Source organism: Salmo salar, chromosome 04 (assembly GCF_965601325.2).
Source record: "Salmo salar chromosome 04, fSalSal1, whole genome shotgun sequence".
Lineage (NCBI taxonomy): Eukaryota > Metazoa > Chordata > Actinopteri > Salmoniformes > Salmonidae > Salmo > Salmo salar.
In genome coordinates, this window is record NC_138294.1 from 94,949,382 (window position 1) to 94,968,370 (window position 18,989).

At 43.4% G+C, this 18,989-nt stretch overlaps 1 protein-coding gene across 1 annotated transcript; it reads left to right on the top strand.

The window, feature by feature from the left end:
- The first annotated feature begins 112 nt into the window (after window positions 1–112).
- Window positions 113–18,286, top strand: rab38b (RAB38b, member of RAS oncogene family). The gene is made up of 5 exons (XM_082974834.1): window positions 113–371; window positions 565–730; window positions 8,364–8,515; window positions 8,710–8,838; window positions 17,050–18,286. The coding sequence occupies exons 1-5, from the start codon at window positions 300–302 to the stop codon at window positions 17,200–17,202; spliced, it is 672 nt and encodes a 223-aa protein (XP_082830960.1). The 5' UTR covers window positions 113–299; the 3' UTR covers window positions 17,203–18,286.
- Window positions 18,287–18,989: the final 703 nt, after the last annotated feature.

Sequence of the window (18,989 nt, forward strand, 5' to 3'; positions counted from 1 at the left end):
GGCTCTCACGAGCTTCCTAGCATGTGTCTCCCTCCCCGTGGCACGAGGCGAGACCAAAGCTGTTGCTACTGGGTCACATGTTCCCCGGCAGCTAGGCATTCCTCCCTGCCGTATGGGTGTGTGTGTGTGTGTGTGTGTGTGTGTGTGTGTCTGCTTGCGAGCAGAGCAGAGAGGAGTGGAAAGGAGAAGACAGAAGAAAGGGGAACTGCTATTTAAAACAACATTTCGAACCAAACACAGCTTTTCCTTCTAAACACATTATTAAACTACGGGGGGTTTAAACAGTACCCTAAACTGGCATGACCAACCAACGACTTCCTCTGTCACCCGCCGGCGTGATGCAGAACCCCGGGAAGGAACACCTCTACAAGGTAACCTCATATTTATATTTTCAATGTATTTATGAATTTATTATGATACGATAAGATATTTTGAATGAAATGTCTTATGATTTTAGTCTCCTATAGTGGAGAATGATGGGTGATGTCTTCTGACAATTTCTAATGATTTCTAATAGAGAATTATGATACATGATGTGGATCTGCTTGTGCTCTGTAATTCCAGGTGTTGGTGATCGGGGACTTGGGTGTGGGGAAGACCTCAATCATTAAGCGATACGTCCATCAGACTTACTCTACGAACTACCGCGCCACCATTGGCGTGGATTTCGCCCTGAAGGTCCTGAACTGGGACTCTGAAACCGTCCGGCTACAACTTTGGGACATCGCCGGTAGGATAGACATCTCCTTATCTTGCCGACTGAGTAATCACGTTTCTTATCTCAACTTCTGTTATACTGTATTCCTCCCTATCAATTAAATTAAATCACTATCAATTAGAACACATTTTTATCCAAATGTCAAACTTCGTTCATACGGGAAAATGTTATTTATATGGTTTAACAGCTGTTGGGCAACACGACATCTTATTGGGTGGAAAAACTCTTGTTAATCCATTTGAAGGACTGGGAATGATGTTGACTGTCTGTAATATATTAAAATGGACAGGTGAGAAGGATAATGGACAGGTGGGAAGGATAATGGACAGGTGAGAAGGATAATGGACAGGTGGGAAGGATAATGGACAGGTGGGAAGGATAATGGACAGGTGGGAAGGATAATGGACAGGTGAGAAGGATAATGGACAGGTGAGAAGGATAATGGACAGGTGAGAAGGATAATGTACGCTACATGGTCAACAGTATTTGGACACCCCTTCAGCCACATCCAATCCTTTCAAATCATTGGATTTGGCTATTTCAGCCACATCCAATTGCTCACAGGTGTATAAAATTTGAGGACGCAACCATGCAATCTCCATAGACAAACATTGACAGTAAAATGGCCTGAACTTGAAGAGCTCAGTGACTTTTTCAATGTGTAAAAGCTCTAACGCTTCACAATAACACCTTTCCAACAAGTCGTCTAATGTATGCCTTGCTAGAGCTGTGCTGTTATGTGAAGTGCTGTTATGTGAAGTGGAAACATCTAGGAGCAACAACGGCTCAGCCGCGAAGTGGCAGGCCACACAATCTCACAGAACGGGGACCGCTGAGTGCTGAAGCACGTAGTGCGTAAGAATCGTCTGTCCTCGGGTTGCAACACTCACTACCGAGTTCCAAACTGCCTATGGAAGCAACGTCAGCACAAGAACGGTTCGTCGGGAGCTTCATGAAATGGGTTTCCATGGCAGAGCAGCCGCACATAATCCTAAAATCACCATGCGCAATGACAAGCGTCGGCTGCGGTGGTGTAAAGCTCGCCGCTGTTGGACTGTGGAGCAGTGGAAACGAGAACTGTGGAGTGATGAATCACGCTTCACCATCTGGCAGTCCGACGGATGAATCTGGGTTTGGCAGATGCCAGGAGAACGCTACCTGCCCCAATGCATAGTGGCAACTGTAAAGTTTGGTGGAGGAGGAATAATGGTCTGGGGCTGTTTTTCATGGTTCAGGCCCCTTAGTTCCAGTGAAGGGAAATCTTAACGCTACAGCATACAATGACATTCTAGATGATTCTGTGCTTCCAACTTTGTGGCAACAGTTTGGGGAAGGCCCTTTCCTGTTTCAGCGTGACAATGCCACCCTGCACAAAGCGAGGTCCATACAGAAATGGTTTGTCGAGATCGGTGTGGAAGAACCTGACTGGCCTGCACAGAGCCCTGACCTCAACCCCATCAAACACCTTTGGGATGAATTGGGACACCGACTGCGAGTCAGGCCCTAATCGCCCAACATCAGTGCCCGACTTCACTAATGCTCTTATGGCTGAATGGAAGCAAGTCCTCGCAGCAATGTTCCAACATCTAGTGGAAAGCCTTCCCAGAAGAGTGGAGGCTGTTATAGCAGAAAAGGGGGGGACCAACTCCATATTAATAGACATGATATTGGAATGAGATGTTCAACAAGTAGGTGTCCACACAGTTTGTATTATGAACAAGAAGAGAGCCTAGGCTGCTGCGTATGTCAGCCAAGTACAACTGCCATATGGAATGTGAGGTTGCTGCATCTTAGTATGTAACATGTGTTCATCATTCCTGCTGGCTTTGGATTGTACTGGTTTAAAAGCAGTGGTCCCATCAGAGTTCATAGATCAGAGTTCATGGATCAGAGTTCATAAGTTAATAGATCAGGGTTGAAGAGTTCATGAACTATCTCTGTTGGAGAAAACTCTCTCTCTCTCTCTCTGTCTCTCTGTCTCTCTGTCTTTTTCTCTCTCTCGCTGTCTCTCTCTCTCTCTCTCTCTCTCTCTCTCTCTCTTTCTTTCTCACGGTTCATCTATCTCGTGGAGGTATTGGTGGGATCATGTGAGCCCATGTGAGGGAGATTTAAGGGCAAGTCACAGTAGAACCATTGTAAACACACACACACACACACACACACACACACACACACACACACACACACACACACACACACACACACACACACACACACACACACACACACACACACACACACACAGCTCTTGTCTCACTACCTGTCTGCCTATAACTGGCTTTACAGACTTGGCTGTCTGTTAATGAACAATACAATATTACTATATCAACTTTTTATCCACAGACAGACAGACAGACAGACAGACACTCTCCTCGTCAGCCACACAGACAGGCAGACAGACAGACAGGCAGGAAGACAGACAGACACTCTCCTCGTCAGGCACACAGACATGCAGACAGACAGACAGATAGACAGACAGACAGACAGACAGACAGATACTCTCTTTTGAGTTAGTTATGACAGCTGTTTTATTTACACAACAACCAGGGCCTGAAATACAACCTCTGTTGCTGTTCCATTTCCTCTTCTCCACCCCTGTTGCTGTTCCATTTCCTCTTCTCCACCCCTGTTGCTGTTCCATTTCCTCTTCTCCTCCCTGTTGCTGTTCCATTTCCTCTTCTCCTCCCTGTTGCTGTTCCATTTCCTCTTCTCCACCCCTGTTGCTGTTCCATTTCCTCTTCTCCACCCCTGTTGCTGTTCCATTTCCTCTTCTCCACCCCTGTAGCTGTTCCATTTCCTCTTCTCCACCCCTGTTGCTGTTCCATTTCCTCTTCTCCACCCCTGTTGCTGTTCCATTTCCTCTTCTCCACCCCTGTTGCTGTTCCATTTCCTCTTCTCCACCCCTGTAGCTGTTCCATTTCCTCTTCTCCACCCCTGTTGCTGTTCCATTTCCTCTTCTCCACCCCTGTTGCTGTTCCATTTCCTCTTCTCCACCTCTGCTGCTGTTCCATTTCCTCTTCTCCACCCCTGTTGCTGTTCCATTTCCTCTTCTCCACCCCTGTTGCTGTTCCATTTCCTCTTCTCCACCCCTGTAGCTGTTCCATTTCCTCTTCTCCACCCCTGTTGCTGTTCCATTTCCTCTTCTCCACCCCTGTTGCTGTTCCATTTCCTCTTCTCCACCCCTGTAGCTGTTCCATTTCCTCTTCTCTCCCCTGTCGTTGTTCCATTTCCTCTTCTCCACCCCTGTTGCTGTTCCATTTCCTCTCCTCCACCCCTGTTGCTGTTCCATTTCCTCTTCTCCACCCCTGTAGCTGTTCCATTTCCTCTTCTCCACCTCTGTTGCTGTTCCATTTCCTCTTCTCCACCCCTGTTGCTGTTCCATTTCCTCTCCTCCACCCCTGTAGCTGTTCCATTTCCTCTTCTCTCCCCTGTCGTTGTTCCATTTCCTCTTCTCCACCCCTGTTGCTGTTCCATTTCCTCTTCTCTCCCCTGTTGCTGTTCCATTTCCTCTTCTCCACCCCTGTTGCTGTTCCATTTCCTCTCCTCCACCCCTGTAGCTGTTCCATTTCCTCTTCTCTCCCCTGTCGTTGTTCCATTTCCTCTTCTCCACCCCTGTTGCTGTTCCATTTCCTCTTCTCCACCCCTGTTGCTGTTCCATTTCCTCTCCTCCACCCCTGTAGCTGTTCCATTTCCTCTTCTCTCCCCTGTCGTTGTTCCATTTCCTCTTCTCCACCCCTGTTGCTGTTCCATTTCCTCTTCTCCACCCCTGTTGCTGTTCCATTTCCTCTTCTCCACCCCTGTAGCTGTTCCATTTCCTCTTCTCCACCCCTGTTGCTGTTCCATTTCCTCTTCTCCTCCCCTGTCGTTGTTCCATTTCCTCTTCTCCACTTGCCCTGATATCTAATGTGAGCCACCAGCTACACACTGTTCATCTGCATTTTATTGTTATCACTTTATATTAAAATGTTATTTGTTTTGTTTGAAAATAGGACAAAATAGAGTACAATAATCTACATTGCCATCCGTGTGTGTGTGTGTGTGTGTGTGTGTGTGTGTGTGTGTGTGTGTGTGTGTGTGTGTGTGTGTGTGTGTGTGTGTGTGTGTGTGTGTGTGTGTGTGTGTGTGTGTGTGTGACTGAACACTGAGTTGACTCTAAACTCAGAAAGTTGAATCTAAATTGAAGGAGGGTTGATTATAAACTCAGAGAGTTGACTAAACACAAAGAGTTGACTCTCCCTCGCCCTCCATTTGGTAAATCCGACCACAACTCCATCCTCCTGATTCCTGCTTACAAGCTAAAATTAAAGCAGGAAGCACCAGTGACTCAGTCTATAAAAAAGTGGTCAGCTTCAATGCCATACAACACTCCTTCCGTGGCCTCCAACTGCACTTAAACGCTAGTAAAACCAAATGCATGCTCTTCAACCGTTCGCTGCCCACACCCTCCCGCCCGACTAGCACCACCACTCTGGATGGTTCTGATTTAGAATACGTGGACATCTACAAATACCTAGGTGTCTGGTTAGACTGTAAACTCTCCTTCCAGACTCATATTAAACATCTCCAATCCAAAATTCAATCTAGAATCGGCTTCCAATTTCACAACAAAGCCTCCTTCACTCATGCCGCCAAACATACCCTAGTAAAACTGACTATCCTACCGATCCTCGACTTCAGCGATGTCATCTACAAAATAGCTTCCAATACTCTACTCAGCAAATTGGATGTAGTCTATCACAGTGCCATCCGTTTCGTCACCAAAGCCCCATATACTACCCACCACTGCGACCTGTACGCTCTCGTTGGCTGGCCCTCACTACATATTCGTCGCCAGACCCACTGGCTCCAGGTCATCTATAAGTCTATGCTAGGTAAAGCTCCGCCTTATCTCAGCTCACTGGTCACGATAACAACACCCACCCGTAGCACGCGCTCCAGCAGGTATATCTCACTGGTCATCCCCAAAACTAACACTTCCTTTGGCCACCTTTCCTTCCAGTTCTCTGCTGCCAGTGACTGGAACGAATTGCAAAAATCGCTGAAGTTGGAGACTTACATTTCCCTCATTACCTTTAAACATCAGCTATCTGAGAAGCTTACCGATTGCTGCAGCTGTACATAGTCCATCTGTAAATAGCCCTCCCAATCTACCTACCTCATCCCCATATTGTTTTTATTTACTCTGCTGCTCTTTTGCACACCAGTATCACTACTTACACACCATCATCTGCTCATCATCATCTGCTCATCTATCACTCCAGTGTTAATCTGCTAAATTATAATTACTTTGCTACTATGGCCTATTTATTGCCTTACGTCCTCCGGTTTTTTATTTCACCTGTATTTAACCAGGTGAGATAGTTGAGAACAAGTTCTCATTTACAAGTCTATAGACTTTCTTTTTTTTCTATTGTGTTATTGACTTTACGCTTGTTTATTCCATGTGTAACTTTGTGTTGTATGTGTCGCACTGCTTTGCTTTATCTTGGCCAGGTCGCAGTTGTAAATGAGAACTTGTTCTCAACTAGCCTACCAGGTTAAATAAAGGTGAAATAAAATACAATTAAAATAAATAAACTAGACCATACTAGACTACACCAGAACAGACTAGACTACACTAGACCATACTAGACTACACTAGACCAGACTAGACCAGACTAGGACCAGACTCAGACCTGCAGAATATGCTGCTTCACTGAGCCTATGTAATGACTTGGAATGTGGAGACTGTTGTTAACTCAATCTGGAATGGGTCTGTTCAAGATGGAATGTGAAGACTGTTGTTAACTCAATCTGGAATGGGTCTGTTCAAGATGGAATGTGAAGACTGTTGTTAACTCAATCTGGAATGGGTCTGTTCAAGATGGAATGTGAAGACTGTTTACTGTCACTGAAATGGACACTAATTTAACCACCTTATCCACTGATTTGCTGTTAGTCCCCTAGACTATAGAATGGAATGAGCTGTAACTGTCTGTTTTGAAGAGTAGTAGCTACACTCATCACTAAGGAACCCCAGCAAGACTTTCTCTGCACCTTTTCCTTCTGTCTCCTGAACAGTGGTGGGAACCTTATCCTGCCTGAGATAGAAGATAATGTTACTGAGCAGTCCTGTCTGAGACATGGAAGATCATGTTACTGAGCAGTCCTGTCTGAGACATGGAAGATCATGTTACTGAGCAGTCCTGTCTGAGACATGGAAGATAATGTTACTGAGCAGTCCTGTCTGAGACATGGAAGATCATGTTACTGAGCAGTCCTGTCTGAGACAGAAGATAATGTTACTGAGCAGTCCTGTCTGAGACATGGAAGATAATGTTACTGAGCAGTCCTGTCTGAGACATGGAAGATAATGTTACTGAGCAGTCCTGTCTGAGACAGAAGATAATGTTACTGAACAGTCCTGTCTGAGACAGAAGATAATGTTACTGAGCAGTCCTGTCTGAGACAGAAGATAATGTTACTAAACAGTCCTGTCTGAGACAGAAGATAATGTTACTAAACAGTCCTGTCTGAGACAGAAGATAATGTTACTGAGCAGTCCTGTCTGAGACAGAAGATAATGTTACTGAGCAGTCCTGTCTGAGACATGGAAGATAATGTTACTGAGCAGTCCTGTCTGAGACATGGAAGATAATGTTACTGAGCAGTCCTGTCTGAGACAGAAGATAATGTTACTGAGCAGTCCTGTCTGAGACATGGAAGATAATGTTACTGAGCAGTCCTGTCTGAGACATGGAAGATAATGTTACTGAGCAGTCCTGTCTGAGACATGGAAGATAATGTTACTGAGCAGTCCTGTCTGAGACATGGAAGATAATGTTACTGAGCAGTCCTGTCTGAGACAGAAGATAATGTTACTGAACAGTCCTGTCTGAGACAGAAGATAATGTTACTGAGCAGTCCTGTCTGAGACAGAAGATAATGTTACTAAACAGTCCTGTCTGAGACAGAAGATAATGTTACTAAACAGTCCTGTCTGAGACAGAAGATAATGTTACTGAGCAGTCCTGTCTGAGACAGAAGATAATGTTACTGAGCAGTCCTGTCTGAGACATGGAAGATAATGTTACTGAGCAGTCCTGTCTGAGACATGGAAGATAATGTTACTGAGCAGTCCTGTCTGAGACAGAAGATAATGTTACTGAGCAGTCCTGTCTGAGACATGGAAGATAATGTTACTGAGCAGTCCTGTCTGAGACATGGAAGATAATGTTACTGAGCAGTCCTGTCTGAGACATGGAAGATAATGTTACTGAGCAGTCCTGTCTGAGACAGAAGATAATGTTACTGAGCAGTCCTGTCTGAGACATGGAAGATAATGTTACTGAGCAGTCCTGTCTGAGGCATGGAACCCAATTGTCATCCTTTGATCACAAGGATGTCCTCTTGGTCTAATGATAAACATTTTGCATTACTATGTTGGAGAAACAAGGTTCAAATCCCACCAGTTACAATAACAGTATCTCTCTCTCTCTCTCTCTCTCTCTCTCTCTCTCTCTCTCTCTCTCTCTCTCTCTCTCTGTCTCTCTGTCTCTCTGTCTCTCTGTCTCTCTGTCTCTCTGTCTCTCTGTCTCTCTGCTCTCTCTCTCTCTCTCTCTCGTCTCTCTGTCTCTCTCTCTCTCTCTCTCTCTCTCCGCTGTAGGTCAAGAGCGGTTTGGGAACATGACCCGTGTGTACTACCGAGAGGCCATGGGGGCGTTCATCGTGTTTGACGTGACGCGGCCGACTACCTTCGAAGCCATCACCAAGTGGAAGGAGGACCTGGACTCTAAACTCATGCTGACCAACAGAGAGGTGAGTACAGGACAGTGAGTTGATTCTACCAGTTTATTGTGTTATTGGCTTGTTTATTGTTTACTCCATGTGTAACTCTGTTGTTGTCAGTGTTAAATAAATAAACAAATAAATAAAGGTGAAATAAATAAATACCATTGGTAAAGTACTATTTAAATCATCACCTTCTTGTCTTTTACCGTTCTATTGGACAGAGCATCGCCACGGTCCTATTGGCTAATAAATGTGACCATGGGCGGGAGGTTCTGACCAATAACGGCGTGAAGATGGACCAGTTCTGTAAAGACAACGGTTTTGTGGGCTGGTTCGAGACCTCCGCCAAGGTGGGAACACACCACACACACACACACACACACACACACACACACACACACACACACACACTCTATACTCCTCTGTAAACTGGTCAACTCTGTATACCCTTATTACCCTGATCCTTATACTCCCCTTATCTGAGATAAGCATTTCGCTACACTCGCATTAACATCTTCTAACCATGTGTATGTGACCAATAAAATTTGATATCTCCTACAGCCCTCATCCTCCACATACAACACCCGTTCTGCCAGTCACATTCTGTTAAAGGTCCCCAAAGCGCACACATCTCTGGGTCGCTCCTCTTTTCAGTTCACTGCAGCTGGCGACTGGAACGAGCTGCAACAAACACTCAAACTGGACAGTTTTATCTCCATCTCTTCATTCCATGACTCAATCATGGCTCAATGTGGCTGCTTTGCGTGATCTATTGTTGTCTCTACCTTCACGCCCTTTGTGTTGTTGTCTGTGCCCAATAATGTTTGTACCATGTTTTGTGCTGCTGCCATGTTGTGTTGCTACCATGTTGTGTTGTCATGTGTTGCTGCCATGCTGTGTTGTCATGTGTTGCTGCCATGCTATGTTGTCATGTGTTGCTGCCATGTTGTAATGCTACCATGCTGTGTTGTCATGTGTTGCTGCCATGCTGTGTTGTCATGTGTTGCTGCCATGCTATGTTGTCATGTGTTGCTGCCATGTTGTGTTGCTACCATGCTGTGTTGTCATGTGTTGCTGCCATGCTGTGTTGTCATGTGTTGCTACCATGCTGTGTTGTCATGTGTTGCTGCCATGCTGTGTTGTCATGTGTTGCTGCCATGCTGTGTTGGCATGTGTTGCTACCATGCTGTGTTGTCATGTGTTGCTGCCATGCTGTGTTGTCATGTGTTGCTGCCATGTTGTGTTGCTACCATGCTGTGTTGTCATGTGTTGCTGCCATGCTGTGTTGTCATGTGTTGCTGCCATGCTGTGTTGTCATGTGTTGCTGCCATGTTGTGTTGCTGCCATGCTGTGTTGTCATGGTTGTGTTGCTGCCATGCTATGTTGTTGTGTTGCTGCCATGCTGTGTTGTCATGGTTGTGTTGCTGCCATGCTGTGTTGTCATATGTTGCTGCCATGCTGTGTTGTTGTGTTGCTGCCATGCTGTGTTGTCATGTGTTGCTGCCATGCTGTGTTGTTGTGTTGCTGCCATGGTGTGTTGTCATGTGTTGCTGCCATGTTGTGTTGTTGTGTTGCTGCCATGCTGTGTTGTCATGTGTTGCTGCCATGTTGTGTTGTTGTGTTGCTGCCATGCTGTGTTGTCATGTTATGTTGCTACCATGCTGTGTTGTCATGTGTTGCTACCATGCTGTGTTGTTGTCTTAGGTCTCTTTTATGTAGTGTTGTGTTGTGTGTTTATTTTTAATCCCTGCAGGAGGCCTTTTACATTTTGTTAGGCCGTCATTGTAAATAAGAATTTGTTCTTAACTGACTTGCCTAGTTAAATAAAGGTTAAATAAAATAAGTAAATACAAATTCAGACACATCAACTTAATCTCCAAATAGTCTTCCCTGTGGCTCAGTTGGTAGAGCATGGTGTTTGCAATGTCAGCATGGTGTGTGCAACGCTAGGGTTGTGGGTTCGATTCCCATGTGGGTTCGATTCCCACGGGGGGCCAGTACAAAAAAATATGTATATATATATATAAAAAATAAAAAAATGCATGAAATGTATGCATTCACTACCGTAAGTCGCTCTGGATAAGAGCGTCTGCTAAATGACTAAAATGCCAACCAGTGGCATAACTGCAGCAACAGAATTACGCCATGAGTAGCCGTTTCTTAGCTGTCAGTCAAATTCCACAAAAGTGAAACTCAAACTTAAGTTTAGTTCGTTAAGAGTTAAGGTTAGGGATATGGGTTAGGGTTAGGGATATGGGTTAGGGTTAGGGATATGGGTTAGGGTTAGGGATATGGTTTAGGGTTAGGGATATGGTTTAGGGTTAGGGATATGGTTTAGGGTAAGGGATATGGTTAGGGTAAGGGATATGGTTTAGGGTTAGGGATATGGGTTAGGGATAGGGTTAGGGATATGGTTTAGGGTTAGGGATATGGTTTAGGGTTAGGGATATGGGTTAGGGTTAGGGATATGGTTTAGGGTTAGGGATATGGGTTAGGGATATGGGTTAGGGATATGGTTTAGGGTTAGGGATATGGTTTAGGGTTAGGGATATGGGTTAGGGATATGGTTTAGGGTTAGGGATATGGTTTAGGGTAAGGGATATGGTTTAGGGTTAGGGATATGGTTTAGGGTTAGGGATATGGTTTAGGGTTAGGGATATGGTTTAGGGTAAGGGATATGGTTTAGGGTTAGGGATATGGTTTAGGGTTAGGGATATGGTTTAGGGATATGGGTTAGGGATATGGTTTAGGGTTAGGGATATGGTTTAGGGATATGGTTTAGGGTTAGGGATTAGGGTTATGGATATGGTTTAGGGTTAGAGATATGGTTTAGGGTTAGGGATATGGTTTAGGGATATGGTTTAGGGTTAGGGATATGGTTTAGGGTTAGGGATATGGGTTAGGGTTAGGGATATGGTTTAGGGTTAGGGATATGGTTTAAGGTTAGGGATATGGTTTAGGGTTAGGGACAGGGTTTAGGTTTAGGTTTAAGGTTAGGGACAGGGTTTAGGGTTAGGGATATGGTTTAGGGTTAGGGATATGGTTTATGGTTAAGGTTAGGGACAGGGTTTAGGGTTAGGAGGTTCTACAGGGGTCAGAGGTCATGGGCTAAAACTGCTGTCCAATCAGACAGTCGCTGCACATTCCCACTGCTTCTAAATCAGTTGAACCAGGCTGTTTTACCTGTGTACAGTGGATACGGAAAATATTCAGACCCCTTTGACTTTTTCCACATTTGTTATGTTACAGCCTTATTCTAAAATAGATGAAATTGGTTTTTTTTCTTATCAATCTACACACAATACCCCATAATGCCCCATAATACCCCATAATACGCCATAATGCCCCATAATGCCCCATAATGCCCCATAATACCCCATAATGCCCCATAATGCCCCATAATACCCCATAATGCCCCACAATGCCCCACAATGCCCCACAATGCCCCACAATGCCCCACAATACCCCACAATGCCCCACAATACCCCACAATACCCCATAATACCTCATAATACCCCATAATACCCCATAATGCCCCATAATACCCCACAATGCCCCACAATGCCCCACAATACCCCATAATACCCCATAATGCCCCATAATACCCCACAATACCCCACGATGACAAAGTAAAAACAGGTTTTTAGAACATTTTGCACATTTATTAAAAATTAAAAACAGAAATATCACAATTACATAAGCATTCAGACCCTTTACTCAGTACTTTGTTGAAGCACCTTTGGCAGCAATTTCTTCAATTTCTTAATAAGTCTTCTTGGGTATGACGCTACAAGCTTGGCACACCTGTATTTGGGGAGTTTCTCCCCATTCTTCTCCGCAGATCCTCTCAAGCTCTGTCAGGTTGGATGAGGAGCGTTGCTGCACAGCTATTTTCAGAGAGGAACTCTGGAGCTCTGTCAGAGTGACCATCGGGTTCTTGATCACCTCCTTGACCAAGGCCCTTCCACTCCGATTGGTCAGTTTGGCTGGGCGGCCAGCTCTAGGAAGAGTCTTGGTGGTTCCAAACTTATTCCATTCAAGAATGATGGAGGCCACTGTGTTCTTGGGGACCTTCAATGCTGCAGAAATGTTTAGGTACCCTTCCCCAGATCTGTGCCTCGACACAATTCTGTCTCAGAGCTCTACAAACAATTCCTTTGACCTCGTGGCTTGGTTTTTGCTCTGACATGCACTGTCTACTGTGGGACCTTTATATAGACAGGTGTGTGCCTTTCCATATCATTTCCAATCAATTGAAGTTACTACAGGTGGACTCCAATCAAGTTGTAGAAACATCTCAAGGATGATCAATGGAAACAGGATGAAACTGAGTTCAATTTTGAGTCTCATAGCGAAGGGTCTGAATACTTATGTAAATAAGGTATTTCTGTTTGCAAACATTTCTAAAAACATGTTTTCTCTTTGACATTATAATATATTGTTTGTAGATTAATGAGGAAAAATATAATTTAATACATTTTAGAATAAGGCTGTAACGTAACAAAATGTGCAAAAAGTCAAGGGGTCTGAATACTTTCTGAATGTACTGTAAGGATCAATAAAAACATTGCCATTTCATACAATGAAAATGTGTTAATATAAGTGTACTGAACCATGTTAACGTAGCACCTGTTTTTGTTTAACCAAGGCAACAGCTCTGAGTACTCTGAGACTAGCCATTAGCTTTTAACCTTAACTCTGAGACTAGCCACTAGCTTTTAACCTTAACTCTGAGACTAGCCACTAGCTTTTAACCTTAACTCTGAGACTAGCCACTAGCTTTTAACCTTAACTCTGAGACTAGCCACTAGCTTTTAACCTTAACTCTGAGACTAGCCACTAGCTTTTAACCTTAACTCTGAGACTAGCCACTAGCTTTTAACCTTAACTCTGAGACTAGCCACTAGCTTTTAACCTTAACTCTGAGACTAGCCACTAGCTTTTAACCTTAACTCTGAGACTAGCCACTAGCTTTTAACCTTAACTCTGAGACTAGCCACTAGCTTTTAACCTTAACTCTGAGACTAGCCATTAGCTTTTAACCTTAACTCTGAGACTAGCCATTAGCTTTTAACCTTAACTCTGAGACTAGCCACTAGCTTTTAACCTTAACTCTGAGACTAGCCACTAGCTTTTAACCTTAACTCTGAGACTAGCCACTAGCTTTTAACCTTAACTCTGAGACTAGCCATTAGCTTTTAACCTTAACTCTGAGACTAGCCATTAGCTTTTAACCTTATCTCTGAGACTAGCCACTAGCTTTTAACCTTAACTCTGAGACTAGCCATAGCTTTTAACCTTAACTCTGAGACTAGCCATTAGCTTTTAACCTTAACTCTGAGACTAGCCACTAGCTTTTAACCTTAGCTCTGAGACTAGCCACTAGCTTTTAACCTTAACTCTGAGACTAGCCATTAGCTTTTAACCTTAACTCTGAGACTAGCCACTAGCTTTTAACCTTAACCCTGAGACTAGCCACTAGCTTTTAACCTTAACTCTGAGACTAGCCACTAGCTTTTAACCTTAACTCTGAGACTAGCCACTAGCTTTTAACCTTAACTCTGAGACTAGCCACTAGCTTTTAACCTTAACTCTGAGACTAGCCACTAGCTTTTAACCTTAACTCTGAGACTAGCCATTAGCTTTTAACCTTAACTCTGAGACTAGCCATTAGCTTTTAACCTTAACTCTGAGACTAGCCACTAGCTTTTAACCTTAACTCTGAAACTAGCCACTAGCTTTTAACCTTAACTCTGAGACTAGCCACTAGCTTTTAACCTTAACTCTGAGACTAGCCACTAGCTTTTAACCTTAACTCTGAGACTAGCCACTAGCTTTTAACCTTAACTCTGAGACTAGCCACTAGCTTTTAACCTTAACTCTGAGACTAGCCACTAGCTTTTAACCTTAACTCTGAGACTAGCCATTAGCTTTTAACCTTAACTCTGAGACTAGCCACTAGCTTTTAACCTTAACCCTGAGACTAGCCACTAGCTTTTAACCTTAACTCTGAGACTAGCCACTAGCTTTTAACCTTAACTCTGAGACTAGCCACTAGCTTTTAACCTTAACTCTGAGACTAGCCACTAGCTTTTAACCCTAACTCTGAGACTAGCCACTAGCTTTTAACCTTAACTCTGAGACTAGCCACTAGCTTTTAACCTTAACTCTGAGACTAGCCACTAGCTTTTAACCTTAACTCTGAGACTAGCCATTAGCTTTTAACCTTAACTCTGAGACTAGCCATTAGCTTTTATCCTTAACTCTGAGACTAGCCACTAGCTTTTAACCTTAACCCTGAGACTAGCCACTAGCTTTTAACCTTAACTCTGAGACTAGCCACTAGCTTTTAACCTTAACTCTGAGACTAGCCACTAGCTTTTAACCTTAACTCTGAGACTAGCCACTAGCTTTTAACCTTAACCCTGAGACTAGCCACTAGCTTTTAACCTTAACTCTGAGACTAGCCACTAGCTTTTAACCTTAACTCTGAGACTAGCCACTAGCTTTTAACCCTAACTCTGAGACTAGCCACTAGCTTTTAACCTTAACTCTGAGACTAGCCATTAGCTTTTAACCTTAACTCTGAGACTAGCCACTAGCTTTTAACCTTAACTCTGAGACTAGCCACTAGCTTTTAACCTTAACTCTGAGACTAGCCACTAGCTTTTAACCCTAACTCTGAGACTAGCCACTAGCTTTTAACCTTAACTCTGAGACTAGCCATTAGCTTTTAACCTTAACTCTGAGACTAGCCACTAGCTTTTAACCTTAACTCTGAGACTAGCCATTAGCTTTTAACCTTAACTCTGAGACTAGCCATTAGCTTTTAACCTTAACTCTGAGACTAGCCACTAGCTTTTAACCTTAACTCTGAGACTAGCCACTAGCTTTTAACCTTAACTCTGAGACTAGCCACTAGCTTTTAACCTTAACCCTGAGACTAGCCACTAGCTTTTAACCTTAACTCTGAGACTAGCCACTAGCTTTTAACCTTAACTCTGAGACTAGCCGCTAGCTTTTAACCTTAACTCTGAGACTAGCCGCTAGCTTTTAACCTTAACTCTGAGACTAGCCACTAGCTTTTAACCTTAACTCTGAGACTAGCCATTAGCTTTTAACCTTAACTCTGAGACTAGCCATTAGCTTTTAACCTTAACTCTGAGACTAGCCACTAGCTTTTAACCTTAACTCTGAGACTAGCCGCTAGCTTTTAACCTTAACTCTGAGACTAGCCGCTAGCTTTTAACCTTAACTCTGAGACTAGCCGCTAGCTTTTAACCTTAACTCTGAGACTAGCCGCTAGCTTTTAACCTTAACTCTGAGACTAGCCATTAGCTTTTAACCTTAACTCTGAGACTAGCCATTAGCTTTTAACCTTAACTCTGAGACTAGCCATTAGCTTTTAACCTTAACTCTGAGACTAGCCGCTAGCTTTTAACCTTAACTCTGAGACTAGCTGCTAGCTTTTAACCTTAACTCTGAGACTAGCCATTAGCTTTTAACCTTAACTCTGAGACTAGCCACTAGCTTTTAACCTTAACTCTGAGACTAGCCATTAGCTTTTAACCTTAACTCTGAGACTAGCCATTAGCTTTTAACCTTAACTCTGAGACTAGCCACTAGCTTTTAACCTTAACTCTGAGACTAGCCACTAGCTTTTAACCTTAACTCTGAGACTAGCCACTAGCTTTTAACCTTAACCCTGAGACTAGCCACTAGCTTTTAACCTTAACTCTGAGACTAGCCACTAGCTTTTAACCTTAACTCTGAGACTAGCCACTAGCTTTTAACCTTAACTCTGAGACTAGCCGCTAGCTTTTAACCTTAACTCTGAGACTAGCCACTAGCTTTTAACCTTAACTCTGAGACTAGCCATTAGCTTTTAACCTTAACTCTGAGACTAGCCATTAGCTTTTAACCTTAACTCTGAGACTAGCCACTAGCTTTTAACCTTAACTCTGAGACTAGCCGCTAGCTTTTAACCTTAACTCTGAGACTAGCCGCTAGCTTTTAACCTTAACTCTGAGACTAGCCGCTAGCTTTTAACCTTAACTCTGAGACTAGCCGCTAGCTTTTAACCTTAACTCTGAGACTAGCCATTAGCTTTTAACCTTAACTCTGAGACTAGCCATTAGCTTTTAACCTTAACTCTGAGACTAGCCATTAGCTTTTAACCTTAACTCTGAGACTAGCCGCTAGCTTTTAACCTTAACTCTGAGACTAGCTGCTAGCTTTTAACCTTAACTCTGAGACTAGCCGCTAGCTTTTAACCTTAACTCTGAGACTAGCCACTAGCTTTTAACCTTAACTCTGAGACTAGCCATTAGCTTTTAACCTTAACTCTGAGACTAGCCATTAGCTTTTAACCTTAACTCTGAGACTAGCCACTAGCTTTTAACCTTAACTCTGAGACTAGCCATTAGCTTTTAACCTTAACTCTGAGACTAGCCATTAGCTTTTAACCTTAACTCTGAGACTAGCCGCTAGCTTTTAACCTTAACTCTGAGACTAGCCGCTAGCTTTTAACCTTGTTGTTTTATTCTGCCGTGTCCCTTTAGGAGAACACCAACATCAGTGAGGCAGCGAACTTCCTGGTGAAACACATCATGGCTACAGAGAATGATTTCCTAAAGTCAGTGGTCCCAGACACCATCTCTCCAAAACTAAACGACTCACAACCTGGGACCTGCTCTGCCTGCTACAAACCATAGCTAGACGACTCACAACCTGGGACCTGCTCTGCCTGCTACAAACCATAGCTAGACGACTCACAACCTGGGACCTGCTCTGCCTGCTACAAACCATAGCTAGACGACTCACAACCTGGGACCTGCTCTGCCTGCTACAAACCATAGCTAGACGACTCACAACCTGGGACCTGCTCTGCCTGCTACAAATCATAGAGGGAGGAGAGGAGGAGAGGACTGGGGATGATGCGAGGGGAGGAGAAGATAGGAGGAGAGAACTGGTTCAAAACATAGAGGAAGAAGTGGAGGAGAGGTGAAGAGAGGAGAGAAGACAGACCCTGGAGAAGAGGAAGTGGAAACGGGGCTACGTTGGTCCTCTGTAGTTCAGTTTGTAGAGTATGGTGTGTTTAACACCAGGGTAGTGGGTTCAATACCAGGGACCACTCATACATAAAATGTATGCACGCATGACAGTGAGTCGCTTTGGATAAAAGTGTCTGCTAAATGTAATATATTATTATTATTATTATTATTATTATTAAGTTAGGGAGCAGAGAGTGGAGAGATGATTGAATGTCACTACAAGTTCCATCCCTATCCACCTCTCCAGAAAACAGAGGCGCTGAGTTCAAAACATCCCCTTCTCCTCGATCCTTGGCTTTCCATTTACGCAACTTCGTACGCAACTTCGTGCCCCAAAGCTGAGGGAGTGAGAATTAGACCCTCATATAAACACTTCAACCGGGTCAGCAAGGCTGCAAGCTTCAGAGCGAAGTGATATCCCGACACGCACTGAGATATGTTTGGAGTTTGCACAATTTTATACAAAAATAATGGGGAGGCGTGCCTAATTATATGTCACGTAAATTTGTTTATGTCTGATTTGGAGATTTGACACATGTAACAGATGAAATACCTCCCAAATTAAATGTTTAACTGTTACTGAGGTTATACAGTGCATTCAGAAATTATAAAATGGATCAAATTAAAAAAATGTTTTTTTATCAATATTCACACAATACCTTATACTGACAAAGACAAAACAGTTTTTTAGAAATTTTTGCAAATCTTTTCAAAAATAAAAACCTTATTTGCATAAGTATTCAGACCCTTTGCTATGAGACTCAAAATGTTGCTCAGGTGCTGAGATCATTGATCATCCTTGAGATGTTTCTAGAACTTGATTGGAGTCCACCTGTGGTAAATTCAATTGGACATGATTTGGAAAGGCACACACCTGTCTATATAAAGGTCCCACAGTTAACAGTGCATGTCAGAGCAAAAACCAAGCCATGAGGTCGAAGGAATTGTCCGTAGAGCTCTGAGACAGGATTGTGTCGATGCACAGATATGGGGAAGGGTACCAAAAAAATTCTGCAGCATTAAAAGTCCACAAGAACACAGTGGCCTCCATCATTCTGAAATGGAGTTTCAGGGGAATCAGTTGGTTGTTAGTGTTTTTTAAAGTTTTTTTTAGGGGGTAGGTCAGCTTTATTATTGTAGATAGATTGTATTTTCCATCACTATAATTGGCTGCATCATTTACAATTCCCCAAATATTAAAAAAATATTTTCCTTCTTTATTATTTCCCCCTAATCGGTGTAAACTAATGAACACTTAGGCTTCTACTTCCAGTTTATACAGACTATATACATTTTACGGACACAATGTATTTTACAATAGTTGTCTTTTGTTTGTTTTTAATCCCATTATTCAGCTACCATCAACCCCTCCCATCCATATCCGTAGACCATCCAGTTTTGACTTTTCAAATCACCCAGCAGCACTGTCTGCAGGGTTTGCTCCAGAT

Excerpts from the sequence above, each read along its gene's own strand:
- rab38b (XM_082974834.1), top strand. The coding sequence starts at position 300 with ATGACCAACCAACGACTTCCTCTGTCACCCGCCGGCGTGATGCAGAAC. Across the intron at positions 731-8,363 it reads ACAACTTTGGGACATCGCCG|GTCAAGAGCGGTTTGGGAAC; the intron begins GTAGGATAGACA and ends TCTCCGCTGTAG. Across the intron at positions 8,839-17,049 it reads GGTTCGAGACCTCCGCCAAG|GAGAACACCAACATCAGTGA; the intron begins GTGGGAACACAC and ends GTGTCCCTTTAG.